The 22,612-nt window shown below is 47.5% G+C and overlaps 1 protein-coding gene across 4 annotated transcripts in view; it reads right to left on the reverse strand.

Annotated features, from left to right (window-relative positions):
- The window catches only part of LOC139250860 (protein phosphatase 3 catalytic subunit alpha), a 400,550-nt gene that overhangs the window by 144,781 nt on the left and 233,157 nt on the right, over window positions 1-22,612 (reverse strand). For all 4 annotated transcript variants that reach the window (XM_070873139.1, XM_070873137.1, XM_070873138.1 and 1 more), the window contains exons 3-4: window positions 6,894-7,018; window positions 1,004-1,115 (exon numbers count right to left, since the gene is read on the reverse strand). In XM_070873139.1, coding sequence (XP_070729240.1) covers window positions 1,004-1,115; window positions 6,894-7,018 — 237 coding nt within the window. The remainder of the gene's footprint in view (window positions 1-1,003; window positions 1,116-6,893; window positions 7,019-22,612) is intronic.

Consider the following 22,612-nt stretch of genomic DNA (forward strand, 5'->3'; position numbering starts at 1 on the left):
AAAATTCTCATCTCCCCTCTGCCTTTTTTATCAATCACCTTAAATCCGTGTCCTCTGGTTACTGACCCTCCTGTCACTGGAAACAGTTTGTCCTTATTTACTCGATCAAAACCCCAGAGTTTGAACACCTCGAGTGAATCTCCCCTTAACCTTCACTGTTCTGAGGAGTTCAAGCCCAGCTTCTGGTTGTATGGGGCTAGACCGAGGTTAGCCGTCAGGAGGTGGGTCATTGCCCAGAGAACAGTAGACCTCTGGAACATGCCGTTCCATGTGGTGGATGCAGACTCACTGAGCAAAAGCCGGGTTGGTTTCTGGCTGCGGCAGAGATTATCTCTTATAGAAGGGTCGGTACTGCAGGGAATTCAAGGCCAGAGTGATCTCCTGGACTAGTGTCGATCGCCTCGATGGGTCGGAAAGGAATTTCCCACCCGGCCCCGAAATTGGCCTGGGTTTTTTAAAATCTGATTTTTTTGCCTCTCCCAGGAGATTGCATGGTTTGGGGTGGGACGGAGTATGTGTGTTGTGATACACAGGGTATCGCGATTGTGTGGGACAGGTGGTCTTTACCTGTCCGTCATTGTCCGTATGTTCTCCAGATTCTCCACATAACTGAAGTCCCTCATCCCCTGGTACCATTCTAGTAAATTATCTCATTGCTGTGTGTGGGAGCTTGCTGTGCGCAAGTTGGCTGCCGTGTTTCCCACATTACAACAGTGACTACACTCCAAAAGTACTTCATTGACTGTAAAGCGCTTTGAGATGTTCGCTGGACGTGAAAGGCGCTATATAAATGCAAATCTTTCTTAAATCTCCTCTGCACCCTCTCCAAGGCCTTCATAGCCTTCATGAAGTGCGGTGCACAGAATTGGCCACAATACTCCAGTTGGGGCTGAACCAGAGATTTATACAGCTTTACACTAACACCATTGAATCTGATCATTAATCTTGAGTCACTGCAGATGCATTCTTAACACGACAGAAATAGGATGCGATCCGTACTTACACTCCTGCTTAAAGGTGAAATACTCCGTCAAATGCCGACATTCATGGTTCCCACGAAGTAAAAATAAGGTTTTTGGATACAAGATTTTCAAGGCCCAGAGGTACAACACGCACTGAAAAGTAAAAGAAAGTTTGGTGAGTCACGGATAAGATTACTGCCAAGCACTGTACACATTAGTGAGCAGAGTCCTCCCAAACCCACGACCTCTACCACCTAGAAGGACAAGGGCAGCAGGCGCATGGGAACACCACCACCTCCACGTTCCCCTCCCAGTCACACACCATCCTGACTGGGAAATATATCGGCCGTTCCTTCATCGTCACTGGGTCACAATCCTGGAACTCCCTCCCTAACAGCACTGTGGGAGCACCTTCACCACACGGACTGCAGCGGTTCAAGAAGGCGGCTCACCACCACCTTCTCAAGGGGCAATTAGGGATGGGCAATAAATGCCGGCCTTGCCTAGCTCACCACAGGAAAACATGGCCAAAGACTGAATAGTGCATTGCACACCAGCTGGGATCACTATTAAACCATGTATAGCTTTTGGAGGGAATGGTTATTGCAAAGGGTAAACTGTAAAGCCTGTAGGGACTGGCACATGGGTGTCACCCGACAGGAACAGACGAACATTAATGCAAGTGCCCTCGGGCACCACAAACCACAAGTAACTACCTCTTTGAGCAAGCTTTTGGTCACCTGCCCTAATACCTCATGTGGCTCGGTGCCAAATTTTGTCTGATAATCGCTTCTGTGAAACGCCTTGGGACATTTTACTTGGGAGTCGGATTGAGTATATGAAAGAAGACAATTTGCAGGGCTCTGGGGAACGGGCGGGGGAGTGGGACTGGCTGAGGGGCTCTTGCAGAGAGCCGGCACAGGCTCGACGGGCCGAATGGCCTCCTCCCGTGCTGTAACCGTTCTGTGATTCTCTGATACTACGCTAAAGTTGCTGCTTAAATGCATGTTGTTCGGTTTTTCAATGCAGTTGTGATTCAATGTGACTAGTTCGATTACAAATTACAATTATTAACTCAAATGACAAATGCTTTTCCCCGTTTTGGAGCTGGCTTTTCACAGTGTCTGTAGCTCTTGGCTGTGAAGCCTCATTCGATTGTACAGAAGCCATTGATAAAATTCCTCGCTCCTTCACACAACAGATTCCTGCCGTGGTGGGAATAAATCACATTCTTTCTTCTTGTGCTTTCTCGCACTCTGTCAGCTTTAAATCAAATGGAAGCGATGCCCCGCGGTACAGGATTGTTGTCACTGCAAATCTACACTGAAGTGGCTGGGCACAAACGCATGATTTAATTGGCTTGCGATTTAGTCAAATGGGCATCGGCTGCGTATCGTGACATCGCTATTCTCAGCCAGAAAGGAGATGATTGGATAATTCCCCCGTCGATCACTGCTGTACGTGACTGGGATTGATTTTACAACGTCATTTGTATTGTGCATTCACTGCATTCCATTGCCGAAATCCCCCTGCTATTATCGGGAGACTTCGCTGCAGTTTTATATCACGAGTTCGGTTTGCTGTAGTTCATAGGGACTCTTTTTAAATAGACACTGTAGACTGTTTGGTGTAGTGTGCTAAGAAAATAGACTGTTTGCTGCAAGTCTTGTCCCGCCTCCAAATCATTAGCTGACAGCAGGGTCAACAAACTCTCTGGTGGATATTTGGTGATTTAACAGAGCTATCCTCCTTTTTACCAATCAACCACCAACATCTCCAAGTGAGACACTTTCGAGGGGGTGACATGTTTAAAGGCAATAAGCAACAGACGTGGATCGGATGCAAATCTTTTAATGATTTATAAACAGAAGAGACACTAAAAATAATGCGAGCCTTAATAACATTTTGCATTTCATGAAGATATCTTCGACTTCTACTGACTGTGCCCTTCTGTATTTTAATTAGCCTGAAAAGAGCATCTTGCAGAGTTCCCTGTGAGCAGGGTGTGACCCAGGGTCAGAGACAGAGAGGGAGTTAATGAGTCTGACCCAACGAAGAATGCTTCAGCGCGCAGGCAGTCAATAATCCAGCGGCTCAGTCAACACAATTTCTAATGCGCATATTAATTTTAGTTCCCACATGTTCGTGGGCTCATCAGGTCCAACATGTCAGACCATGTCACCCCAACCCAAGTTCGTTAGCGAAACGCAAGCGGGAAAAAAAACCGTGATAATTGTCGGCAATCACTCGGCTTTTGGGAGGAAATATCCCGGTGAAACGCATCAAGCCTCCACCCACCCCCCCCCCTCCCATGGCAAATCAGAGGCCCCCCGCCCCTCAGCAAATCAGAGGAACAACTTCATTAAATCAGAAGGACCACCCCCACCCCCCTTATTTAAAGAAGGAACAATACAACATAAGAATTAGGAGCAGGAGTTGGCCATTCGGCCCCTCGAGCCTGCTCCGCCATTCAATGAGATCACGGCTGATCTTCGACCTCAACTCCACTTTCCTGCCCTGTCCCCACACCTCTCGATTCCCTTAATATCCAAAAATCTATCGATCTCAGCCTTGAATATACTCAAAGACTGAGCCTCCACAGCCCTCTGGGGCAGAGAATTCCAAAGATTCACCACCCTCTGAGTGAAGAAATTCCTCCTCATCTCAGTCCTAAATGGCCGAGCCCTTATCCTGAGACTGTGACCCCTGGTTCTAGACTCCCCAGCCCGGGGGAAAAATCCTCTCTGCATCTACCCTGTCAAGCCCCCTCAGAATCTGGTATGTTTCAATGAGATCACCTCTCATTCTTCTAAACTCCAGAGAATATCGGCCTAGTCTGCTCAATCTCTCCCCCATCCCAGGAATCAGTTTGGTGAACCTTCGTTGCACTCCCTCTATGGCGAGTATATCCTTCCTTAGCATTCTATTGGTTTAAGAACATAAGAAATAGGAGCAGGAGTAGGCCATACGGCCCCTCGAGCCTGCTTCACCATTCATAGAAACATAGAGATAGAAACATAGAAAATAGGTGCAGGAGTAGGCCATTCAGCCCTTCTAGCCTGCTCCGCCATTCAATGAGTTCATGGCTGAACATGCAACTTCAGTACCCCCTTCTTGCTTTCTCGCCATACCCCTTGATCCCTCGAGTAATAAGGACTTCATCTAACTCCTTTTTGAATATATTTAGTGAATTGGCCTCAACAACTTTCTGTGGTAGAGAATTCCACAGGTTCACCACTCTCTGGGTGAAGAAGTTTCTCCTCATCTCGGTCCTAAATGGCTTACCCCTTATCCTTAGACTGTGATTCAATACGATCATGGCTGATCTGATCATGGACTCAGCTCCACTTCCCCGCCCGCTCCCCATAACCCTTATTCCCTTATCGATTAAGAAACTGTCTATTTCTGTCTTAAATTTATTCTATGTTCCAGCTTCCACAGCTCTCTGAGGCAGCGAATTCCACAGATTCACAACCCTCAGAGAAGAAATTTCTCCTCATCTCAGTTTTAAATGGGCGGCCCCTTATTCGAAGATCATGCCCTCTAGTTCTAGTCTCCCCCATCAGTGGAAACATCCTCTCTGCATCCACCTTGTCAAGCCCCCTCATAATCTTATACGTTTCGATAAGATCACCTCTCATTCTTCTGAATTCTAATGAATAGCAGACCAACCTACTCAACCTTTCCTCATAAGTCAACCCCCTCATCCCCAGAATCAACCGAGTGAACCTTCTCTGAACTGCCTCCAAAGCAAATATATCCTTTCGTAAATATGGAAACCAAAACTGCACGCAGTATTCCAGGTGTGGCCTCACCAATACTCTGTATAACTGTAGCAAAACTTCTCTGCTTTTATACTCCATCCTCTTTGCAATAAAGACCAAGATACCATTGGCCTTCCTGATCACTTGCTGTATCTGCGTACTATCCTTTTGTGTTTCATGTACAAGTACCCCCAGGTCCTGCTGTACTGCGGCACTTTGCAATCTTTAGTCTACGTTTGAAAGTACTGTACATGCTCTGTCAGTGGGATTACTGGCTGGAAGTTCCGACTGAGCCTATTAGTGTGAATTAGCATCAGGAGAGAGACGGCCCTTAATGCAGAAAGCTTCAAATCTCAACTGTGCATTTTAATTAAGCTCCCCAATGTCAGGCTAAATCAGTCTTCGAAGAAAGTTACAATTCTCCTGCCCCTACTGTCATCAGCCACTGAGGGAGTGCTGCACTATCAGAGGGGCAGTACTGAGGGAGCACTCCCCTGATCTTCTTCCAAGTAGTGCCATGGGATCTTTTACATTCACCTGGGAGAGCAGACGGGGCCTCGGTTTAACATCTCATCCGACAGTGTAGCACACTCTCAGCACTGCCCCTCCGACAGTGCGGCGCTCCCTCAGTACTGCCCCTCCAACAGTGCGGCACTCCCTCAATACTGCCCCTCCGACAGTGCGGCATTCCCTCAGTACTGCCCCTCCGACAGTGCGGCGCTCCCTCAGTACTGCCCCTCCGACAGTGCGGCACTCCCTCAGTACTGCCCCTCCGACAGTGCGGCGCTCCCTCAGTACTGCCCCTCCGACAGTGTGGCGCTCCCTCAGTACTGCCCCTCCAACAGTGCGGCACTCCCTCAGTACTGCCCCTCCAACAGTGCGGCGCTCCCTCAGTAATGCCCCTCCGACAGTGCGACGTTCCCGCAGTACTGCCCCTCCAACAGTGCAGCACTCCCTCAGTGCTATTCAGCATTGTTGTTTTACAATACAAATTATTCTTATCCGATCAACAACAACTTTAAAACAACCCAAGGTGCTCCACAGGAGCGATTATCAAATAATATTTGACACCGAGCCACATAAGGAGACATTAGGGCAGATAGGTAGATTTTAAGGAGTGTTTTAAAAAAATGAGAGTGCGGTGGGGAGGTTTAGGGAGGGAGTTCCAGAGCTTGGAGCCCAGGCAGCTGAAGGCACGGCCACCGATGCTGGAGCGATGGAAATCGGGGGATGGACAATTAGGCCAGAACTTGAGCGCAGACATCTCGGGGGGTTGTGGGGCTGGAGGAGATTACAGAGATAGGAAGGGGCGAGGGCCATGGAGGGATTTGAAAACAAGGATAAGAATTTCAAGAATCAAGGCGTTGCCGGACTGGGAGCCAATGTAGGTCAGCGAGCACAGTGGGTGGGTGAATGGGACTCGGTGCGAGTTAGGACATTGGGCAGCCGAGTTTTGGATGAACTGAAGTTTAGGGAGGGTGGAATGTGGGAGGCCGGCCAGAAGTGTGTTGGAATAGTCGAGTCTGGAAGCAACAAAGGCACGGATGAGGGTTTCATCAGATGAGCTGAGGCAAGGGCGGAGATGTAAGAATATAATAGGAGCAGGAGTCGGCCATTCGGCCCCTCGAGCCTGCTCCGCCATTCAATGAGATCATGGCTGATCTGATCATGGACTAAGCTCCACTTCCCCGCCCACTCCCCATAACCCTTCACTCCCTTATCGCTCAAAAATCTGTCTCTCTCCACCTTAAATATATTCAATGACCCAGCCTCCACAGGGGCAGAGAATTCCACAGATTTACAACCCTCAGAAGAAATTCGTCCTCATCTCAGTTTTAAATGGGCGGCCCCTTATTCTATGCCCTCTAATTCTAGTCTCCCCTATCAGTGGAAATATCCTCTCTGCATCCACCTTGTCGAGCCCCCTCATAATCTTATATGTTCCAATAAGATCACTTCTCATTCTTTTGAATTCCAATGAGTAGAGGCCCAAGGTACTCAACCTACCCTCATAAGTCAACCTCCTCATCTCCGGAATCAACCGAGTGAACCTTCTCTGAACTGCCTCCAAAGCAAGTATGGTGAGTATAGGTCTCTCCTCCACGCCCACCCTCCAACCCAACTCACACAAGTACAGTCATCTGTAAGGCGGCCCCCTCCTACTCACTTCGATGCTGAAGTACCCTCTGTCCACGTAGTCGCCCAGGAAGAGGTAGCGGGTTGATGCTGGAGATCCGCCAACTTCAAACAGCTTCATCAGATCGAAGAACTGGCCGTGGATATCGCCGCAAACTGAAAGAGAGGTCAACGGAACGGGTTAGGTTCTCTCTCCTTCCCCTGCATGCAAAAAACGAGCATTTCTATAGCGCCTTTCATGACCACTGGACATCCCAAAGCGCTTTACAGCCAATGAAGTACTTTTTTCGAAGTGTAGTCACTGTTGTAATGTGGGAAACGCAGAAGCCCATTTGCGCACAGCAAGCTCCCACACACAGCAACGTGATAATGGTCCAGATAATCTGTTTTTTATGTTATGTTGGCCCAGGACACCGAAAGAGCTGCATGGGATCTTTTACATCCACCTGAAGGGCAATCGGCGCATCGGTTTAATGTCTCATCCGAAAGATGGCAATGCAAAGAAGACTTCCTGTTCAGCAGTAGCTAGGGGTGCACAAGATCCTGCAAATCCCCTGGGAGGACAGACGCACCAACGTTAGCGTCCTCGACCAGGCTAACATCCCCAGCATTGAAGCACTGACCACACACGATCAGCTTCGCTGGGCGGGCCACATTGTTCGCATGCCAGACATGAGACTCCCAAAGCAAGCGCTCCACTCGGAACTCCTTCACGGCAAATGAGCCCCAGGTGGGCAGAGGAAACGTTACAAGGACACCCTCAAAGCCTCCCTGATAAAGTGCAACATCCCCACTGACACCTGGGAGTCCCTGGCCAAAGACCGCCCTAAGTGGAGGAAGTGCATCCGGGAGGGCGCTGAGCACCTCGAGTCTTGTCGCCGAGAGCATGCAGAAACCAAGCGCAGGCAGCGGAAGGAGCGTGCGGCAAACCTGTCCCACCCTCCCCTTTCCTTCAACCACTGTCTGTCCCACCTGTGACAGAGACTGTGGTTCCTGTATTGGACTGTTCAGTCACCTGAGAACTCATTTTTAGAGTGGAAGCAAGTCTTCCTCGATTGTGAGGGACTGCCTACGATGAGCCTTTTTGATTATTTTCTGTACCTGTCCATGACATTTTAATGATCGATGTACCTGGAACCCCCAAGTTTCTTTGGACATCCACTGCTTCTAGCTTTTCACCATTTAGAAAATACTCTGTTGTATCCTTAAGTTCAAAAGTGGATAACTTCACATTTACCATACAGTAGCACAGTGGTTATGTGATTGGACCAGTAATCCAGGGGCCTGGACTAATGATCCAGAGACAAGGCTTCAAATCACCCCACGGCAGCTGGGGAATTTAAATTCAGTTAATTAAATAAATCTGGAATAAAAAGCCAGTGTCAGTAATGGTGACCATGGAACTACCGGGTTGTCATAAAAACCCACCTGGGTCACTGATGTCCCTTTAGGGAAGGAAATCTGCCGCCCTTACCCGGTCTGGCCGAGATGTGACTCCAGAGCCACAGCAATGTGGGTGACGCTTCACTGCTTCTGAAATGGAACTGCCATGCATCAGACCAGCCTCCCGCTGCTGTGGGGGATGTGAAGTCGTGTCTCTGGATCATTAGTCTAGGCCTCCGCATTACTGGTCCCGTAACATGACCATGCTACTGTTCCCTATTACGAGTTGGCAAACTATTGAAAGAACAAGGAATTCTCCCCGTGCCATGGACAATATTCCCCTCTGCGCCTCATTGCAGTTTGTGGGATATTTGCTGTATGTTTGGCGATATAACAGTAACTTAATTTTAAGGTGCATTCGCGTATAACTATAGAATCAGCGTGAAGCAGATTCGCTTCAACAACTTGTATTTATATAGCGCCTTTAACATAGTGAAACGTCCCAAGGCGTTTCACAGGAGTGTTATGAGATAAAAATTTGACACTGCCCAAGTAGAAATCAGGGCAGGTGACCAAGCGCTTGGGCAAGAGAGGTCAGTTTTAAGGAGCGTCTTGAAGGAGGAAAGAGAGGTAGAGAGGTTTAGGGAGGGAGCTCCAGAGCTTGGGGCCCAGGCAGCTGAAGGCACGGCCACCGATGGTGGAGCGATTATAATCAGGGATGGTCAGGAGGGCAGAATTAGAGGAGCGCAGAGATCTCGGTGGGGGGTGGGGGGGGGGGGGGGTGTGTAGAATCTGGAGGAGATTACAGAGATAGGGAGGGGCAAAGCCATGGAGGGATTTGTAAACAAGGATGAGAATTTTGAAATCGAGGCATTGCTTAACCAGGAACCAGCGTAGGTCAGTGAGCATAGGGGGTGATGGCTGAGCGGGACTCGGTGTGAGTTAGGACATGGGGCAGTGAGCACAGGGGGTGATGGGTGAGTGGGACTCGGTGTGAGTTAGGACATGGGGCAGTGAGCACAGGGGGTGATGGGTGAGCAGGACTGGGTGTGAGTTAGGACATGGGGCAGTGAGCACAGGGGGTGATGGGTGAGCAGGACTGGGTGTGAGTTAGGACACGGGGCAGTGAGCACAGGGGGTGATGGGTGAGAAGGACTCGGTGTGAGTTAGGACATGGGGCAGTGAGCACAGGGGGTGATGGGTGAGCAGGACTGGGTGTGAGTTAGGACACGGGGCAGCGAGCACAGGGGGTGATGGGTGAGTGGGACTCGGTGTGAGTTAGGACACGGGGCAGCGAGCACAGAGGGTGATGGATGAGTGGGACTCGGTGTGAGTTAGGACACGGGGCAGCGAGCACAGAGGGTGATGGGTGAGTGGGACTGGGTGTGAGTTAGGACATGGGGCAGTGAGCACAGGGGGTGATGGGTGAACGGGACTGGGTGTGAATTAGGACACAGGGCAGTGAGCACAGAGGGTGATGGGTGAGCGGGACTCGGTGCGAGTTTGGACATAGGTCAGCACAGTTTGGGATCACCTTCACAGCAACACTGCAGTTAGTGTGAATGCTGCGTGACCCTGCTATTCCCAGCTAGAACAGAGATGATTGGGTAATGACTCCTGGGGACCGCACTGCTGTCAGTGACTCAGGTTGGTTTTACACACAGGACACGTATTGTGAACGACCCTCCACTCACTGCATTCTGCAGCAGAAATAACCCCGCTGTTATCGGGAGGCGGTGCTGTAGTTTTCGGGCACGAGTTCCGTTTGCTGCAGTTCATAGTGACTCTTTATAAATAGACACTGTAGACTGTTTGCTGCAGTGCACTGTTGATTTCTATTGATAATCACCCCTGCGAAGCGCCTTGGAATGCTTTAGTACGTTAGGAGGTTCTATATAAATGCAAATTGTTATGCGCAGGAGGGGCTGTGCACAGATACAATTTGACGCAGAACCTGACAGCCAGAACATGGGCAAGTGGAGGAGAAATCGCCCTCTTTGCAGTAAAATCACCCTGCCCAGGATTCATGCTAGAAATCAATCTGGGACGCCAGGCTACGAGCAATCGCTTGGCTTAACTACAACATGCAAGATGCTTTGTCTGAATCAGCAAACCGTGAGTATTGTGGATTTTGCTCGGTAATTTCCCAGTAGAAGCTTCGCTGGAACAATCATTAAAAGTAGCAACACAGGTTAGCAAGGCCATAAAAAAGCACGAGGGTTTATTTCTAGAGGGATAGAATTGAATAGTAGTGAAGTTATGCTAAACCTGTATCGAACTTTGGTTCAACCACACTTGGAGCACTGCGTACAGTTCTGTTGTCATATTAAAAGTTTAAAAAAAAGTGTTCCTGGGATGTGGGAATCGCTGGCAAGGCCGGCATTTATTGCGAGAAAGTGGGAGGAGGTTACAGAGGCACTGGAGAGGGTGCAAAATATATTTACAAGGGTGATACCAGAAATGCGAGGGTATATATATCAGGAAAGGATGAACAGGCCGGGTCTCTTTCTCTTGAAAATAGAAGGCTGAGGGGTGACTTAATAGAAGTTTTTAAAATTATGAAACGTTTTGATAGAGTGGGTTATCATCATCATAGGCAGTCCCTCGGAGTCGAGGATGACTTGCTTCCACACTAATGAGTTCTCAGGTGACTGATGAGTCCAATGTGGGACCCACAGTCCATGTCACAGGTGGGGCAGAGTGGTTGGAGGGACGGGTGGGTGGGACTGGTTTGCCGCACGCTCCTTCCGCTGAACATAAGAACATAAGAACATAAGAATTAGGAACAGGAGTAGGCCATCTAGCCCCTCGACCCCGCTCCGCCATTCAATAAGATCATGGTTGATCTGGCCGTGGACTCAGCTCCACTTACCCGCCCGCTCCCCGTAACCCTTAATTCCCTTATTGGTTAAAAATCTATCTATCTGTGATTTGAATACATTCAATGAGCTAGCCTCAACTGCTTCCCTGGGCAGAGAATTCTACAGAATCACAACCCTCTGGGAGAAGAAATTCCTTCTCAACTCGGTTTTAAATTGGCTCCCCCGTATTTTGAGGTTGTGCCCCCTAGTTCTAGTCTCCCTGACCAGTGGAAACAACCTCTCTGCCTCTATCTTGTCTATCCCTTTCATTATTTTAAATGTTTCTATAAGATCACCCCTCATCCTTCTGAACTCCAACGAGTAAAGACCCAGTCTACTCAATCTATCATCATAAGGTAACCTCCTCATCTCCGGAATCAGCCTAGTGAATCGTCTCTGTACCCCTTCCAAAGCTAGTATATCCTTCCTTAAGTAAGGTGACCAAAACTGCACGCAGTACTCCAGGTGCGGCCTCACCAATACCCTGTACAGTTGCCTCCAAGCAGACGCAACACGGAATCATGAAGTGGAAATCATGTTTAACTAATTTACTGGAATTCTTTGAGGATATAACGAGCATGGTGGATAGAGGTGTACCGATGGATGTGGTGTATTTAGATTTCCAAAAGGCATTCGATAAGGTGCCACACAAAAGGATACTGCCGAAGATAAAGGTACGCGGAGTCAGAGGAAATGTATTAGCATGGATCGAGAATTGGCTCCCAGCTTTTGTACTCCATCCCTCTCGCAATGAAGGCCAACATTCCATTTGCCTTCCTGATTACCTGCTGCACCTGCAAACTAACTTTTTGGGATTTATGCACAAGGACCCCCGGTTCCTCTGCACCGCAGCATGTTGTAATTTCTCCCCGTTCAAATAATATTCCCTTTTACTGTTTTTTTTCCCCCAAGGTGGATGACCTCACATTTTCCGACATTGTATTCCATCTGCCAAACCTTAGCCCATTCGCTTAACCTATCTAAATCTCTTTGCAGCCTCTGTGTCCTCTACACAACCCGCTTTCCCACTAATCTTTGTGTCATCTGCAAATTTTGTTACACTACACTCTGTCCCCTCTTCCAGGTCATCTATGTATATTGTAAACAGTTGTGGTCCCAGCATCGATCCCCTGTGGCACACCACTAACCACCGATTTCCAACCCGAAAAGGACCCATTTATCCCGACTCTCTGCTTTCTGTTAGCCAGCCAATTCTCGATCCATCCTAATGGCGGTGCAGGCTAGAAGGGCTGAATGGCCTGCTCCTGCACCTATTTTCTATGTTTCTATTTCCTCTGACTCCGCGTACCTTTATCTTCTGCAGTAACCTTTTGTGTGGCACCTTATCGAATGCCTTTTGGAAATCTAAATACACCACATCCACCGGTACACCTCTATACACCATGCTCGTTATATCCTCAAAGAATTCCAGTTCATTAGTTAAACATGATTTCCCCTTCATGAATCCATGTTGCGTCTGCTTGATTGCACTATTCCTATCGAGATGTCCTGCTATTTCTTCCTTAATGATAGCTTCAAGCATTTTCCCCACTACAGATGTTAAACTAACCGGCCTATAGTTACCTGCCTTTTGTCTACCCCCTTTTTTAAACAGAGGCGTTACATTAGCTGTTTTCTAATCCGCTGGTACCTCCCCAGAGTCCAGAGAATTTTGGTAGATTATAACGAATGCATCTGCTATAACTTCCACCATCTCTTTTAATACCCTGGGATGCATTTCATCAGGACCAGGGGACTTGTCTACCTTGAGTCCCATTAGCCTGTCCAGCACTACCCCCCCTAGTGATGGTGATTATCTCAAGGTCCTCCTTTCCCACATTCCCATGACCAGCAATTTTTGGCATGGTTTTTGTGTCTTCCACTGTGAAGACCGAAGCAAAATAATTGTTTATGGTCTCAGCCATTTCCACATTTCCCATTATTAAATCCCCCTTCTCATCTTCTAATGGACCAACATTTACTTGAGTCACTCTTTTCCATTTTATATATCGGTAAAAACTTTTACTATCTGTTTTTATGTTTTGCGCAAGTTTCCTTTCGTAATCTATCTTTCCTTTCTTTATTGCTTTCTTAGTCATTCTTTGCTGTCGTTTAAAATTTTCCCAATCTTCTAGTTTCCCACGAACCTTGGCCACCTTATACGCATTGGTTTTTAATTTGATACTTTCCTTTATTTCCTTGGTTATCCACGGCTGGTTATCCCTTCTCTTACCGCCCTTCTTTTTCACTGGAATATATTTTTGTTGAGCACTATGAAAGAGCTCCTTAAAAGTCCTCCAGTTCCTCAATTGTGCCACCGTTTAGTCTGTGATTCCAGTCTACTTTAGCCAACTCTGCCCTCATCCCACTGTAGTCCCCTTTGTTTAAGCATAGTACGCTCGTTTGAGACACTACTTCCTCACCCTCAATCTGTATTACAAATTCAACCATACTGTGATCACTCATTCCGAGAGGATCTTTTACTAGGAGATCGTTTATTATTCCTGTCTCATTACACAGGACCAGATCTAAGATAGCTTGCTCCCTTGTAGGTTCTGTAACATACTGTTCTAAGAAACAATCCCGTATGCATTCTATGAATTCCTCCTCCAGGCTACCCCGTGCGATTTGATTTGACCAATCGATATGTCGGTTAAAATCCCCCATGATTACTGCCGTTCCTTTTTCACATGCCTCCATTATTCCCTTGATTATTGTCCACCCCACCGTGAAGTTATTATTTGGGGGCCTATAAACTACGCCCACCAGTGACTTTTTCCCCTTACTATCCCTAATCTCCACCCACAATGATTCAACATTTTGTTCATTAGAGCCAATATCGTCTCTCACAACTGCCCTGATATCATCCTTTATTAACAGAGCTACCCCACCTCCTTTCCCTTCTTGTCTATCCTTCCGAATTGTCAGATACCCCTGTATGTTTAATTCCCAGTCTTGGCCACCCTGCAACCACGTTTCTGTAATGGCTACCAAATCATACCCATTTGTAATGATTTGTGCCGTCAACTCATTTACTTTATTTCGAATGCTGCGTGCGTTTAGGTAGAGTGTTTTAATACTAGTTTTTAAACCATGATTTTTGTCGACGCTTGGCTTCCACGTGCTCTCGGCGATGAGACTCGAGGTGCTCAGCGCCCTCCCGGATGCACTTCCTCCACTTAGGGCGGTCTAGGGCCAGGGACTCCCAGGTGTCGGTAGGAATGTTGCACTTTTTCAAGGAGGCTTTGAGGATGTCCTTAAAGCGTTTCCTCTGCCCACCTGGGGCTCGCTTGCCATGTCGGAGCTTGGAGTCGAGCACTTGCTTTGGGAGTCTCGTGTCAGGCATGCGGACAATGTGGCCTGCCCAGCGGAGCTGATCGAGTGTGGTCAGTACTTCAATACTGGGGATGTTGGCCTGGTCGAGGATACTAACGTTGGTGCGTCTGTCCTCCCAGGGGATTTGCAGGATCTTGCAGAGACAGCGTTGGTGGTACTTCTCCAGTGATTTGAGATAGAGAGAGAGAATGTTTCTCCTTGTGGGGAAGAGCATAACTAGAGGCCATCAATATAAAATAATCACCAAGAAATCCAATGGGGAATTCAAAAGAAAGCTCTTCCCGCAGAGAGCGGTGAGAATATGGAACTCGCTGCCACAGGGAGTAGTTGAGGTGAATAGTATCGATGCATTTAAGGGGAGGCTGAACAAGCCAATGGGGGAGAAGGGAATAAAGGGTTATGCCGATAGATTTAGATGAGGAAAGACGGGAGGAGGTTCGAGTGGACTGGTTGGGCCGAATGGCCTGTTTCTGGGCCGTATATCCGGCGTAATCTTATGTAAAAAATTCTTGACTCTTGAAATCTTTGCAATGTTCCTGTCCCGTTCCAATGTAGTCTCGTCAACACCGACACTGTTGTTTACCGTTCAGGCGATTAACTAATTGGCAGGCGGACGGAACCAGCCTTTAAATCATCACTTTGGCAAGATTTTTTTCTCGGGAGAGGGAAGGTCGAGTGAAGTCTGAGGTTTTGGTGCTTTGATGTTCCAAAGGGTGAAGCTTGGGCGAAGGAGTCCCGAATCACAGAGATGGGAATGAGAGGAAAGGCTAGCAAAATTCCCAAAGGCCAATGAATATTAAATCCCATTAACTGAATCGCACCGTATCACTGCTCCAATTCACAGTGACAGTCGATAAATGATGCTTTACAATGTTTTATAGAATTCATGGTTTCACAGAAACATACGGCACAGGAGGAGGTCACTCGGCACTTGGCCCGGTGTGCCTGTGCCGGCATTGTGCCGTGCAGTCGTGTTCAGTCCCACACCCCGGCTTTTTGTCCAGAACCCTGCAAGTTCCTCATCCCACGTTCCCCATCCAACTCCCTCTCAAAATTATTCAAGGTCCTTTCACTAAGTCGCGAGGATTACTTTACACTAAAATCACAATAACCAAATTCTAACCGTGACATTTTTTCTCCCACTTATTATGAAACCTTTGAATCTTTCGCAAAAACAGCAAAGAAAAAAATAAAAGTGGAACATTTATATCATCATTGGCAGTCCCTCGAAGCGAGGATGACTTGCTTCCACGCCAAAAAGGGATGAGTTCACAGGTGTTTCAATGAAGGACCTAATGTTCCAGATCCAGAACTACATCCTGAAGGGTGGAAGATACCTGTGGGTGGATTTTTTTAACGTGGGGTGACCGTTGCACACCAGCCACCACACGGGCTTGACAGAGCGAGGTCTTGGTCCAGTGGCAAGGGTTAACCAGAAAAACTGGAGACCAGCTCTGCTGCACTGACCTAGTGCGCTCACATATCGCAGTGTGGGCTGGGCCCGTGGTGACCCTGGGCCCTGGGAATATTAATAATGAGAACAGTCAATAATGCTGTATTATTTATATAGAAACATAGAAAATAGGTGCAGGAGTAGGCCATTTGGCCCTTCGATCCTGCACCACCATTCAATAAGATCATGGCTGATCATTCCCCCAGTACCCCTTTCCTGCTTTCTCTCCATACCCTTTGATCTCTTTGGCCGTAAGGCCCATATCTAACTCCCTTTTGAATATATCTAACGAACTGGCCTCAACAACTCTCTGCGGCAGGGAATTCCACAGGTTAACAACTCTCTGAGTGCAGAAGTTTCTCCTCATCTCGGTTCTAAATGGCTTACTCCTTATCCTTAGATTGTTCTCCTGGTTCTGGAACTCCCCAACATCGGGAACATTCTTACTGCCTCTAACCTGTCCAGTCCCGTCAGAATTTTATATATTTCTATGAGATCCCCTCTCATTCTTCTAAACTCCAGTGAATACAGGCCCAGTTGATCCAGTCTCTCCTCATATGTCAGTCCTGCCATCCCGGGAATCAGTCTGGTGAACCTTCTCTGTACTCCCTCAATAGCAAGAACATCCTTCCTCAGATTGGGAGACCAAAATTGAACACACTGATGTCAAACTTAAACAAAATGTAATTAAGATCGAATCATCGGACCTCACAGCACAGGAGGCCACCATTGGGCCCATCGAGCCTGTGCCGGCTCTGTGACAGAGTGACCTAATCAGTCCCACTCCCTCCCGCTCTTTCCCCACAGCCCGGCACATTCCTCCTTTTCAAGTATTTATCCAATTCCCGGTTTGAAAGTCACTATTGAATCTGCTCCCACCGCCCTTTCAGGCAGCGTGTTCCCAATCACAACAACTCGCTGCGTAAGTAATGTCTCCTCATCTCCCCCTCTGGTTCTTTTGCCCATCACCTTCAATCTGTGTCCTCTGCTTACCGACCCTCCTCCTTATCTACTTGATCAAAACTCGAGATTTTGAATCTCCCCATACCCGTTGCTGCTCTAAGGAGAACAACCCCAGTCTCTCCATGTAACTGTCATCGCTCATCCCTGGCACCATTCTAGTAAACCTCCCCTGCACCCTCTCCAAGGCCTTCTCATCCTTCCTAAGCTGAGAAATGTTCACAGCACATCCAAGAGTTATTATAATATTAATGAACTCCAGGCAAAGTCCGGTTCCCCAGAGAAAAATGCATCACTCCTTGTTGTCAGTTTAAGACAATTCATTTAACATGTTTGACTGCTAACTGAGTTGAGCAAACCCATCTTGTAACAACATTTAATGTCTTCCCTGGCGAACGTCAGTGTGCCAAGCAAGCTCGGATTCTTATCGCTCGCGACCCCACAACACGACAGCGGCAAGAGGGCGAGGTCAGTACAACAACTCACTGTCCTCTTCAGACATCAGAGAATCAAAGACATTTACAGCACGGCAGGAGGCCATTCGGCCCATCGTGTCCGCGCCGGCTGACAAAGAGCTACCCAGCCTAATCCCACTTCCCAGCTCTGGGTCCGTAGTCCTGTAGGTTACAGCACTTCAGGTGCACATCCAGGTACTTTTTAAATGTGGTGAGGGTTTCTGCCTCTACCACCCTTTCAGGCAGTGAGTTCCAGACCCCCACCAACCTCTGGGTGAATATATTTCCCCTCTAAACAAAAGGTTACTGCAGAAGATAAAGGTACGCGGAGTCAGAGGAAATGTATTAGCATGGATAGAGAATTGGCTGGCGAACAGAAATCAGAGAGTCGGGATAAATGGGTCCTTTTCCGGTTGGAAATCGGTGGTTAGTGGTGTGCCACAGGGATCGGTGCTGGGACCACAACTGTTTACAATATACATAGATGACCTAGAGGAGGGGACAGAGTGTAGTGCAACAAAATTTGCAGATGACACTAAGATTAGTGGGAAAGCGGGTTGTGTAGAGGACACAGAGAGGCTGCAAGGAGATTTGGATAGGTTAAGCGAATGGGCTAGGGTTTGGCAGATGGAATACAATGTCGGAAAGTGTGAGGTCATCCACCTTGGGAAAAAAAACAGTAAAAGGGAATATTATTTGAATGGGGAGAAATTACAACATGCTGCGGTGCAGAGGGACCTGGGGGTCCTTGTGCATGAAACTCTAGTTAGTTTGCAGGTGCAGCAGGTAATCAGGAAGGCAAATGGAATGTTGGCCTTCATTGCGAGAGGGATGGAGTACAAAAGCAGGGAGGTCCTGCTGCAACTGTATAGGGTATTGGTGAGGCCGCACCTGGAGTACTGCGTGCAGTTTTGGTCACCTTACTTAAGGAAGGATATACTAGCTTTGGAAGGGGTACAGAGACGATTCACTAGGCTGATTCGAGAAATGAGGGGGTTACCTTATGATGATAGATTGAGTAGACTGGGTCTTTACTCGTTGGAGTTCAGAAGGATGAGGGGTGATCTTATAGAAACATTTAAAATAATGAAAGGGATAGACAAGATAGAGGCAGAGAGGTTGTTTCCACTGGTCGGGGAGACTAGAACTAGGGGGGCACAGCCTCAAAATACGGAGGAGCCAATTTAAAACCGAGTTGAGAAGGAATTTCTTCTCCCAGAGGGTTGTGAATCTGTGGAATTCTCTGCCCAAGGAAGCAGTTGAGGCTAGCTCATTGAATGTATTCAAATCACAGATAGATAGATTTTTAACCAATAAGGGAATTAAGGGTTACGGGGAGCAGGCGGGTAAGTGGAGCTGAGTCCACGGCCAGATCAGCCATGATCTTTTTGAATGGCGGAGCAGGCTCGAGGGGCTAGATGGCCTACTCCTGTTCCTAATTCTTATGATCTTATGTTCTTAAGCCTCCTACACATTACTTTAAATCTCTGCCCCCTGGTTGTTGATACCCAATAATGTAGTAACGGGATTCCTGGCAGCACACTGCACTGTATGTGGGAAGGGAACAAAGATCCTCTACTCTGCTGGTTCCTTTTTATTTCCAAGCTAAACTCAAACGCCATTCCCAAATGCGGCATATTGTTACCCCACTACTCCCGGCCAGAATTTGAAATGTCAAATGTCAATCACGCCTGGGGACCGCACTTCTGTCAGTGACTGGGACAGATTTTACCTCATCATTTGTACTGTGCAATTACCCTCCACTCACTGCTAACCGCTGGAAAATACCCCTGCTCTTATCGGGAGACTTTGCTGTAGTTTCGGTCATGAGTTCTGTTTGCTGTAGTTCGTAGAAACTCTTCTTAATTAGACTCCGTAAACAGTTTGGTGTAGTGCACTCTTTAAATAGATACTGTAGACCGTTTGCTATTTAAATAGATACTGTAGACTGTTTGCTGTTTAAATAGACTGGGTTTGTGATAAAATAGACGAGCCCAATCCCGCCTCCAATTCATTGGCTGACAGTGGTGTCGCATCAGAGCAACTAGATATCTCCCAGCGAGTGGCACGACACGCTCTCCAATGTTGCCCTCTGCTCAGTTCCTGATCTAAACTCTGGTATTTCTCAATGGGGAGTAGAAATTTGCTAAAGATAAAAGTAAAGACTTTAATTTATATAGTGACTTTCAAGACTACCGGACGTCCCAAAGTGCTTTACAGCCAATGAAGTACTTTTTGAAGTGTAGTCACTGTAGTAATGTGGAAAATGCAGCAGCCAATTTGTGCACAGCAAGCTCCCACACACAGCAATGTGATAATGATGTTAATTGCAGAATATATATTGGCCCCAGGATACCAGGGAGAACTCCCCCACTCTTCTTCAAAATAGTGCTATGGGATCTTTTACAGCCACCTGAGGGGGCAGACGGGGCCTCGGTTTAATGTCTCATCAAAAAGACGGACCCTCCAACAATGTAGCACTTCCTCACCACTGCCCCTCCCTCAGTGTGGCGCTCCCTCAGTAGTGCCCCTCCGACAGTGCGGCGCTCCCTCAGTACTGCCCCTCCGGCACTCCCTCAGTACTGCCCCTCCGACAGTGCGGCGCTCCCTCAGTACTGCCCCTCCGGCACTCCCTCAGTACTGCCCCTCCGACAGTGCAGCACTCCCTCAGTACTGACCCTCCGACAGTGCAGCGCTCCCTCAGCACTGTACTGGAGTGTCAGCCTAGATTTTTGTGCTCAAGTCTAGAGTGGAACTGACCCACAACGTTCTGATGCAGAGGCGAGAGTGCAGCCCACTGAGCCACGGCTGATCTTCATCAGGCTGGTCCTTGGATTTCCCAGTGACTGACCGCAAATGGGAATTGACAAGTCTGGGAATCAACACATCACCACTCAAGGAAGCCACTAACAATGAAACTTCTGCCAGGTGCATTAGCAGAATTCAAGCAAAGCTCCAACCTTATTTCAGACAACAGCATCAAACCTCTTGGGTGGACAAATCAACACTTTCTTTTAAACTATAGTTTTCTGACAACTTTAATAGTACTTCACACATATTTCCAATAGTCAGGGGAGAAGAATTATGCATATCTTGACAGATATGCAGACCTGTGCAATATAGGAGCCACCCACACACACACACACACCAGCAGCACTGTCGCATCACATCAAGGAAATGAAACCATTTGATCTTTTCATCAGAAGTCGGGAGTCTGATCTTAAAAGTCAACAAGATGAGGAATTCACATCGCGCAATCGTTCCAATAGCACTTATATACACGATAGGTACAAAGTTCACAAACATAATCGGCTTGCTGGCAGAGTGGAAGCCCATGGAATTAAAGGGACAGTAGCAGCATGGACACGGAATTGGCTCAGTGACAGGAAACAGAGAGTAATGGTGAACGGTTGTTTTTCGGACTGGAGGAAGGTATAAGAACATATGAAACATAAGAAATAGGAGGAGGAGGCCATTTGGCCCCTCGAGCCTGCTCCGCCATTCAATAAGATCATGACTGATCCGATCATGGACTCAGCTCCACTTCCCCGCTTGCTCCCCATAACCCCTTATCGTTTAAGAAACTGTCTAAAATTTATTCTATGTTCCAGCTTCCACAGCTCTCTGAGGCAGCAAATTCCACAGATTTACAACCCTCAGAGAAGAGATTTCTCATCTCAGTTTTAAATGGGCGGCCCCTTATTCTAAGATCATGCCCCCTAGATCTAGTCTCCCTTATCAGTGGAAACATCCTCTCTGCATCCACCTTGTCAAGCCCCCTCATAATCTTATACATTTCAATAAGATCACCTCTCATTCTTCTGAATTCCAATGAGTAGAGGCCCAACCTACTCAACCTTTCCTCATAAATCAACCCCCTCATCTCTGGAATCAACCGAGTGAACCTTCTCTGAACTGCCTCCAAAGCAAGTATAGCCTTTCGTAAATATAGAAACCAAAACTGCACGCAGTATTCCAGGTGCAGCCTCACCAATACCCTGTATAACTGTAGCAAGACTTCCCTGCTTTTATACTCAATCTTCTTTGCAATATTCCATTGGCTTTCCTGATCACTTGCTGTACCTGCATACTAACCTTTTGTGTTTCATGCTCAAGTACCCCCAGGTCCCGCTGTACTGCGGCACTTTGCAATCTTTCTCCATTTAAATAATAACTTGCTCTTTGATTTTTTTCTGCCAAAGTGCATGACCTCACACTTTGCAACATTATAATTATACTCCATCTGCCAAATTTTTGTGCACTCACTTAGCCTGTCTATGTCCTTTTGCAGATTTTTTGTGTCCTCCTCACACATTGCTTTTCCTCCCATCTTTGTATTGTCGGCAAACTTGGCTACGTTACACTCAGTCCCTTCTTCCAAGACGTTAATATAGATTGTAAATAGTTGGGGTCCCAGCACTGATCCCTGCGGCATCCCACTGGTTACTGATTGGTTCATTCTCTGGTTGGCATTTATCCCGACTCTCTGTTTTCTGTTAGTTAGCCAATCCTCTAGCCATGCTAATATATTACCCACAACCCCGTGAACTTTTATCTTGTGCAGTAACCTTTTATGTGGCACCTCGTCAAATGCCTTCTGGAAGTGGTGTACCCCAGGAGTCGGTTCTGGGACCACAGCCTTTCTACATAGAGATTAATTACTTGGATGTGGGTGTACAGGGCACAATTTCAAAGTTTGCAGATGACAAAACTTGGAAGTATAGTGAGCAGTGAGGTGGATGGTGATACGTCAAGAGGACACAGACAGGCTGGTGGGATAGGCAGACACGTGGCAGATGAAATTTAACGCAGAAAAGTGCAAAGTGATACATTTTGTTAGAAAGAATGAGGAGAGACAATATAAACTAAAGGGTACAATCCTAAAGGGGGTGCATGAACAGAGAGACCTGGAGGTATATGTACACACATCGCTGAAGGTGGCAGGGCAGGTTGAGAAAGTGGTATGTTATAAATAGAGGTATAGAGTGCAAACGCAAGGTAGTTATGATGAACCTGTATAAAACACTGGTTCGGCCTCAACTGGAGTATTGTATCCAATTCTGGACACCACACTTTAGGAAGGATGTGAAGGCCTTAGAGAGGGCGCAGAGGGAGATTTACGAGAATGGTTCCAGGGATGAGGGACTTCAGTGACGGGGATAGACTGGAGAAGCCGGGGTTGTTCTCCTTGGAGCAGAGAAGGTTGAGAGGAGATTTGATCGAGATGTTCAAAATCATGAGGGGTCTGGACAGAGTAGATCGAGAGAAACTGTTCCCATTGGTGGAAGGGTGGAGAACCAGA

This window comes from Pristiophorus japonicus, chromosome 2 (assembly GCF_044704955.1).
Source record: "Pristiophorus japonicus isolate sPriJap1 chromosome 2, sPriJap1.hap1, whole genome shotgun sequence".
Classification (NCBI taxonomy): domain Eukaryota; kingdom Metazoa; phylum Chordata; class Chondrichthyes; family Pristiophoridae; genus Pristiophorus; species Pristiophorus japonicus.